Below are 8,567 nucleotides of genomic sequence, written 5' to 3'. Positions count from 1 at the left end.
ATGTTTGGTATATCGGCGACTACTCATTATAAAAACCAAAAAAATTTCATATTCCCTACCATTGAACATCATTGGATAAGTGAAAGAAAGAAGAACATTCAAAAAATTGGTGACAACAGTGTAGCATTGATTGGTGACGGCCAATGTGATTCACCTGGCTTCAATGCTAAGTACTGTACCTATACATTGATGGATGCAGAAACCAATTATATATTAGATTTTCAAGTGGAGCAACTCCAAACCGGTCGTACCTCTGTCTCGCTTGAAAAATTGGCTTTTGTTGAGGCCTTGGATCGTCTTTTAGGAGATCAGGTTCAGGTCAAAATCCTTGCAACCGATAGACATGTCTCCATAAGAAAAATCATAAAGGAAAAATATCCACAAATAAGGCACGAATTCGATGTATGGCATATGGCCAAATCAATTGGAGCAAAACTTATGGCTGCAAGTAAAAAAAGCAACAGTAGGGAACTTGCTGGCTGGGTTTCTTTAGCAAAAAATCATTTGTGGTGGGCTTCGAGTACATGTCAGGATAATCCTATTCTACTAGAAGAAAAATGGCTATGAGTTTTCATGCAGCAAATGTACATGAATGGCATGGAAATAGCCTATACCATCAGTGTTCACATCCACCAATACCTTGTGATGAACAGAGGGAATATGAGTGGCTTAAACACGGATCTGCAGCTCTCCATAACCTCAATGCCGTAATTCAAAATCAGAGACTGCTATAGGACCTTCATCATATATCTGGTTTTTACCATACAGGTGAGGTCGAAGTTTTTCACAGTATGGTGTTAAAATATCGATCTAAACGTCATCATTTTTATATGGACAGCATGGTTGCAAGAACACAACTTGCTGCCCTCGACCACAATAAAAACATAAATAGGCTGCAAGCAGTTGTTCGGAGACCTAAAAAAGATTCAGAAAAAAAGGGATCTTTGCGTTACCGTTATGGCTTCAGTAAGGCAAAAAAAGACTGGGTTGTAAGCAAAATATATGAACCTACTAGCCAAGAATTCTTGAAACAGATCATCTGTGATGTGATTGACCATGCTGCAGGAATCAAAAATTTTCCATGGCATTCCAGACAGGTCAATCTCTCTCAAAACATTGCTGGATTTCCATGTCCTGAAAAAGATAAACTGCTCTCTCAATATCTATCTCCTTTTGAATGAAATACCACGCTTTATATTTTTACATTTTTTTTTGTGTAATAATCGAAAATAGCACTGTTTTATTCTAAAATTGTTAGTTTTAGATATTTAAAAAAAAAAAAACAGGTAACGTTAATATATAAATTTTTTATTAAAATATAATAAAAATTAGAATTATTTAGCTTCTAATATATTTGTTATTAAATTTTTTTTACACCTTTACATTTGGGAAATAATAGTTGTGATTTATGATTCTGTTAAAAATAATTAAGAAGGATTGTGAAGGTGTGTAACTGAACTTCACGTGTGATCACTTGATTAGTTGATATTGGTATAACGTTAAAAAACAATAAAAAATTCTCCTTTCATATTTTTGAACTGTCAAGTGCTCCTTGATTCAATATATTACTTAGGACCATAAAATATTTTGCCGATGAAGTTCTCTGCCTCGCACCATGGGGTCAAGGCTTCAGATTGTATAGATTGCTAATAGTGCAGCCAATGGCTGACGATGTTGTCAATCTAATATAATTATGGCCCATGGGTCTTGGCATATATATACATTATTCGTCAAATGACGCAAATACAAATGACTCCCAAGTAAGCATGCGTCATAACCCTTCCATGTTGTGCTGTTCCTCGGTTATGTAATGTGTGTGTGGGGTTGGGGGGGGGTAACTCGAGAGTTTTATAAAAAATTTTGTTTATGTGGGCACTGTGGCAAAGTAAAATTTTTTTGTTTTTTAAGAACATTAAAAATTAAAAATGACTCCAAAAAACTATATATATATATTTTAAATTATTTATTTTTTAAATAAATTTTAACCACATGCTTATATATTTTAGAAAATTTCTGTCACATAAAAAATATAAAGAACTACAAAAAATATATAAATTTTTTAATTACAAAGATTTTTAAAACCAAAAATAACAACTAAGTAACTATCCGCTATTACAATTTAATTTTCTTCGATAGCCATATCGCTTGCATTATAATCGGATGACCATTTAAATCCGATGTATTCCTCATTGGGATCTGGATACTTGTTTCGAATTGCCCATACAACACACGAAGGTATGGGTATTCGACGATTCTTCCCCAGAAATCCATGGACCATATTAGTGTAGGATTTATAAGCTCCTCTTCTGAGGCATCTATGAAATTAGAAAGATTACAAATATTACAATTTTATATATATAACAAAAATATAATTTAGAAGTGCTTTTTGTAAAGGACGATTATCCTCTTTAATACCATGCAATTTTGCACCTTGACGAAATGCTGTATTTTGGCCTAGGCCAACAAGGCCCAGGCCTAGGGTGGCACTTTGCCGTGGCCGGGAAATAAACCACCCCCCTGCATGAACTCCCTTCCCCTCCTCCCGCACGCAGGCTTGCACAGCTGAATCCCGGAGCCCAGTGCCACAAGTTCTGAGCTCTGGTAATTGATCAGTCAGGGATGCGCTATCACGGGCACCAGAGACATCTGCCTCCTGGGGTCCCGCAGCGTCAATTGGCTTTCTGGAGTAACCGTACCTCTCCCCCATCCTCTCCTCTACAAGCACATATCCCCTTACCCCCCTCTCCCCCAAACTAGAAGATGCCACATCCCCTCACCGCAGCATCCCTCTGTCCTCTCAGAGTCCCTTTGTCCCCTTCCCATGGCATTCCTCTGTCACCTTCCCACGGAGTCCCTCTGTCCCCTTGCCACGGCGTCCCTCTGTCGCCTTCCCAAGGCGTCCCTCTGTTCTCTTCCCATGGCGTCCCTCTGTCCTTCTCCCACGGTGTCCCTCTGTCCCATTCCCACAGTGTCCCTTTGTCCTTCTCCTATGAACATGACAGGGTGGGTCTTAAAAAGGAAGGGGTGTAGTCTTGACATGAAGGGGTGGTTCATATTTAAATTAGGTGGTCCGCAAGTTTAGTCAGGCCTAGGGCATCACAAAACCTAAATACACCACTGCCTTCCCGCCCATGACAAATTTCATTTTTAAATTTTCTCTCAATTTAAATGACAATTATGCGGTCATGCAACACTGTACCGAAAACTAAATTTTTTACATTTTGGTAACACAAATAGAGGTTTCTTTTGTTGTTATTTGATCACCTCAGTGGGTTTTTTTATAAGAAAATAAATAATTTTTTTTTTTCCGTTATAAAAGTTTATTTTATCCTTCACTTACGGGAACTAATGAGGACGCACTGATGAGCATTAATGAGGCAGCACTGATGAGTTTGCACTAATAAGGTGTCACTCATTAACATGCACTGATATTTATAATTCATAGGCACTGATAGGCGTCACTGATTTTCAGATAAGCGGTACTGATAGCCACTGATAGGTGGGACTAACCGTTGTCACTGATGGGCAGCAATGATGTTGAACTACTGACATTTTATAATGCTGGGCACTGATATAGGCACTGACTTGCACTCTGCTGGGCACTGATTAGCACTCATATGAGAATTGATTGGCAGTTTGATCAGCATTATGAACTGTCTTTTTGTTGGGCACTGACTGACAGCTTATGGGCACATTTAAAGTTGTTGCACATATGAGGGGACTGTTCTGATAATCAATGTGCTGATTATGAGCACAGTTCCCCTCTGACAGGGAGAGACTGGCTCTCCCTTTCAGCGTGAACAAAGAAATGACTTTCACTGTTACATCATGGCTCACGCGATTATGCACTGTGATTGGTCAATTGAATTTTTTAAAAATTAATTAAAAATAAACTTTTCAATATATTAAATAACTAAATATTACCTATTGGCATCACGAATATAGTCTTTGTGAACATTGGCGGATTCCATTTGGATTTGATAGACCAGAATTCTTTTAGTCAGACATCGTTCGACAAATTCTTCGTGTAGTGTTACGCATGTCAGGCCATGCTCCAAGAAAGGCTGAACTTCTTCCAATCCTTGGCAGCATTTAGATTCTTCAATTGTTGGCATAGGCCGACATTGTGCACAAAAACACCACCGTGTATGACCTATCAAACTCTGGTCTTTCTCTTCATCAGCTACATTTTCCTCAATTCTTTTTCTTTTCAATGGGTTGATTGGAAAAGCAGGTGGTTCCTCAGTGCCTGGGATTTGATATTTCGAACGTAGTCGAACTCGGAGATTGTTTAAATCCTACATTGAAATGAAAAAAACATGATAACAATGTCACAAAAAAAAAAATTATTTAAAAAACACAGCTAAATATTATTCTTTAAAAATTTTTTTTTAAATGGATAAATATGTTGTATGCTTTTTTAAAATTGATGTTTTCCATTTATATTCATAATACGTACAACCGCCCAAGATAGGAGAAACTCTCTATAGGTAAGTGTCAGCTGGTGATCCACATAGTCTCTACCATGTATTTACAAGCACAAAGGGAGACTTAACTTAAATACAAGTTGTCTCTCACTTCTATGTAAATTTCATGGATGAAAATTTGCAACAGACTAGGGATAAAGTGTTTGTGAAGGTTCCTATTTTTCCGTGGTTGTATGGGTATTGTTTTAAAAAAAAAAAATATATTAAAAAAATATGTTATTCTTATGTAGACAGTGAAGTTTGTTTTGCACAGAGTAGCCACAATCCTCGTCTTAAGGGGTCCCTCTGTGGGTGTCTCCGCAACTCTCCGCATTTGCTAACCCCCTTCATGGGGAAGCTCTTTGCCAAAGGGGGTTAGCTGTCGGGCGCACTCATGTGATACAGCCGTTGGCTATACTCACCGACTGTAAGCCTGGGTTCACACTATAAGGGGCTGCGGATCGCACAGGAGCACTGTGCGTTTCTTGTTCTCCATTTCTGGGATGAATCAGGGACGATTCTATGCCTGCATTCGTCCCTGAAACTGAGCCAAATACGCACAGCTTATTTGTGTAGTGCGCTCCGCAGCTGCCCAGGAGAGATGTGAACCGGTTCCATAGGGAGCCAGTCACAGTCTCCCACTATGCAAATTATATGCGTGGAAACGCACATCTAATTCGCATCGATGTGAACCCGGGATGAGACTTTGCCTCGTCCCCCAGCACGCCGCATCATTGGATGTGATTGACAGCAGTGTACACAAATCCGACGCACAAAGTACCACGCATGCTCAGAATAAATAAAGAGATGAAACCTATTGGCTATTGCCCCGTTTATAGTCCCGACGTACGTGTTTTACGTCACTGCTTTAAAAAAGATCGGATTTTACGACAACTTTGTGTGACCGTGTGTATGCAAGACAAGTTTGAGCCAACATCCGTCGGAAAAAAAACATGTATTTTGTTGTCGGAATGTCCGATCGATATCCAACCGTGTGTACAGGCCATTATAGTGGAGCTCTGTAAACGCCAAAAAAAGGACTAGGAAGCACTCCACCAAGGTAACACTCTTGGGAGAGTGCTTACCAGAGGGGGTTATCAGAAGGTTGGAGGAGCGGAGAAAGATGGCAATGGGATCACAGAAGTCATGGATCGGGGCCACTCTATGCAATACACGCTGCAAAATGGGCTTCTTTAGTATCATTTTAGCGTTGGTGTCTTGGAAAGTCAAGACATGCATAGAGAATCGCCAATCACCTAAACAACACTATATCATAATTATCAAAATTAGGATCATAATATTTAAAATAGTTATCGTGTGGCCAGAGGCGGCTCTCTAATTAGGCAAAATAGGTGGTGGCCTCAGGCCTCGCAGTCATAGGGGCCTCGCACAGCTGGCTAGTTTACCAAATTAGAGAGCCGCCTCATTCAGCAGCAGAGATCTTCGTCCTTAGTCCCCTCGCTCTTCTACAGTGAGATATAACAGCCGGCAAGTGAGACATGTGATCGGAGCTCACCTACATCTCCGGATCAATGACAGGGAGAGCCGCTCAGCAGAGCTCTGACAGATCTCCCCCCTCCCCCTTCTGCCCGCACAGCCAGACAGAAGAGGAGAGAGAGCTTCTGCTCCTCCTCCTCCCGTCCTCTCCTCCTGTGTCTGCCCCGCACACTCTCCTCGGCAGTGTTCTCTGTTCTGCCTCAGAGAAGGGGATGTGTGGGCGGGAAGATTCATGCTGAAGCCCAGCAAAAGGGGAGTCTGATCCATCCATCCATCCAGTCCCTCCGGCCTCCCAGTGAGTACACTGATGTAGGGGATGCTCTTCCTTCCCTTATTCCTCCATCCCCCTCTCTTTCTTTCTTTCTTTCCATTCTTTTTGTCTCTTTGTTTCTGTTTCCTTCATTCTTTCCCCATCACCCTCTCTTTCTCTTTCTCTTTCTCTTTCTCTCTCTCTTTCTTTCTTTCTTCTTTCTTTCTTTCTTTCTTTCTTTCTTTCTTTCTTTCTTTCTTTCTTTCTTTCTTTCCTTCCATCTTTCTTTCTCTTTCTATCCTTCACTCTTTCTTTCTCTTTCTTTCCTTCACTCTTTCTTTCTCTTTCTTTCCTTCACTCTTTCTTCCCTTCCATCTTTCTTTCTCTTTCTTTCCTTACATCTTTCTTTCTCTTTCTTTCCTTACATCTTTCTCTTTTTTTCCTTACATCTTTCTTTCTCTTTCTTTCCTTACATCTTTCTTTCTCTTTCTTTCCTTACATCTTTCTTTCTCTTTCTTTCCTTACATCTTTCTTTCTCTTTCTTTCCTTACATCTTTCTTTCTCTTTCTTTCCTTACATCTTTCTTTCTCTTTCTTTCCTTACATCTTTCTTTCTCTTTCTTTCCTTCCATCTTTCTTTCTCTTTCTTTCCTTCCACCTTTCTTTCTCTTTCTTTCCTTACATCTTTCTTTCTCTTTCTTTCCTTACATCTTTCTTTCTCTTTCTTTCCTTACATCTTTCTCTTTCTTTCCTTCACTCTTTCTTTCTCTTTCTTTCCTTCACTCTTTCTTTCCTTCCATCTTTCTTTCTCTTTCTTTCCTTACATCTTTCTTTCTCTTTCTTTCCTTACATCTTTCTTTCTCTTTCTTTCCTTACATCTTTCTCTTTCTTTCCTTCGCTCTTTCTTCCCTTCCATCTTTCTTTCTCTTTCTTTCCTTACATCTGTCTCTTTCTTTCCTTACATCTTTCTTTCTCTTTCTTTCCTTACATCTTTCTTTCTCTTTCTTTCCTTACATCTTTCTTTCTCTTTCTTTCCTTACATCTTTCTCTTTCTTTCCTTACATCTTTCTTTCTCTTTCTTTCCTTACATCTTTCTTTCTCTTTCTTTCCTTACATCTTTCTTTCTCTTTCTTTCCTTCCATCTTTCTTTCTCTTTTTTTCCTTCCATCTTTCTTTCTCTTTCTTTCCTTACATCTTTTTTTTCTCTTTCTTTCTTTCTTTCTTTCTTTCTTTCTTTCTTTCTTTCTTTCTTTCTTTCTTTCTTTCTTTCTTTCTTTCTTTCTTTCTTTTTTTTCTCCACCAATCCCCCTTTATTTCTCTCTTTGTGACAGCCTACCAGAATAGGTAGGATCTGTGAGAGCACCTTCCCTGTGCAGCTCTGCTTGAGGAAAATATATCTTTATTATGCCCACTTACCTACCCCCTGCACTGTCCACTCCCCTATACTGTACCCTGTTAATACCTCATGTCTAAGTTTTGCCTAAGGACTCACGAAGTCTAGAGCCGACTCTGCGTGTGGCTGAGGTGGCTGCTTCACATAAAAAACATTATTCCTTCAACCCACATTTTTAATAATTTAATTTTTTTTTAATTATATTTAAATGTTTACCTCATCAATTTCACTATGTACAGATGATGCATAACTTTCTTCATCATCTGTAACTTCAATATGCACACTTTCAATGGTGTTCTTTGGGAAAAAAAAATTAATAAAAAATAATAAATAATAAAAATTTTAATGTGAGGCATATAATATTATTTTTTATACATTAATAAAACATGTGTAATATATATGCAATTTTTAATAATAAATTAAATAAATTGTATATAAAAATAACCTCTGAGCTTGAGGTAATTGAAATTCCATCTTCAAATTGAGGGGATTCCTGTAAAATGTATTTAATGATTAATTATATACACTTATCATATGTACAAAATATTTACTGTTAATATATATATATATAACTTATAGAGATTGTAAAAAAATTTAATTATTTTATTAGAAATACTTAACATAATATATATATATATATATATATATATATATATATATGTATATATATATATATATAAATATATGTATATATATATATATATATATATATATATATATATATATATATATATATATATATATACATTATATATACATATATATATATATATATATATATATATATATATATATATATATATATATATATATATATATATATATATATATATATATATATACATATATATATAATGTATGTATGTATAATATATATATTATACAATTATATATATATATATATAATGTATGTATGTATATATATATATATATATATATATATACATACATACATTATATAT

At 37.0% G+C, this 8,567-nt stretch overlaps 1 protein-coding gene across 1 annotated transcript; it reads right to left on the bottom strand.

Moving 5' to 3' along the window:
- Window positions 1-1,948: 1,948 nt before the first annotated feature.
- On the bottom strand, window positions 1,949-7,902 carry LOC141129856 (uncharacterized; the record flags this gene model as incomplete). Its single annotated transcript, XM_073617909.1, is given in 3 exon segments — window positions 1,949-2,315; window positions 3,925-4,298; window positions 7,822-7,902. Coding segments are annotated over 3 exon segments (651 nt in total), but the record flags the coding sequence as incomplete, so codon positions are not given.
- Window positions 7,903-8,567: the final 665 nt, after the last annotated feature.

Source organism: Aquarana catesbeiana, linkage group LG02 (assembly GCF_042186555.1).
Source record: "Aquarana catesbeiana isolate 2022-GZ linkage group LG02, ASM4218655v1, whole genome shotgun sequence".
Taxonomy (NCBI): domain Eukaryota; kingdom Metazoa; phylum Chordata; class Amphibia; order Anura; family Ranidae; genus Aquarana; species Aquarana catesbeiana.
Note: the sequence above shows the minus strand (reverse complement) of the source record. Positions and strands in the feature narration are given on the sequence as shown.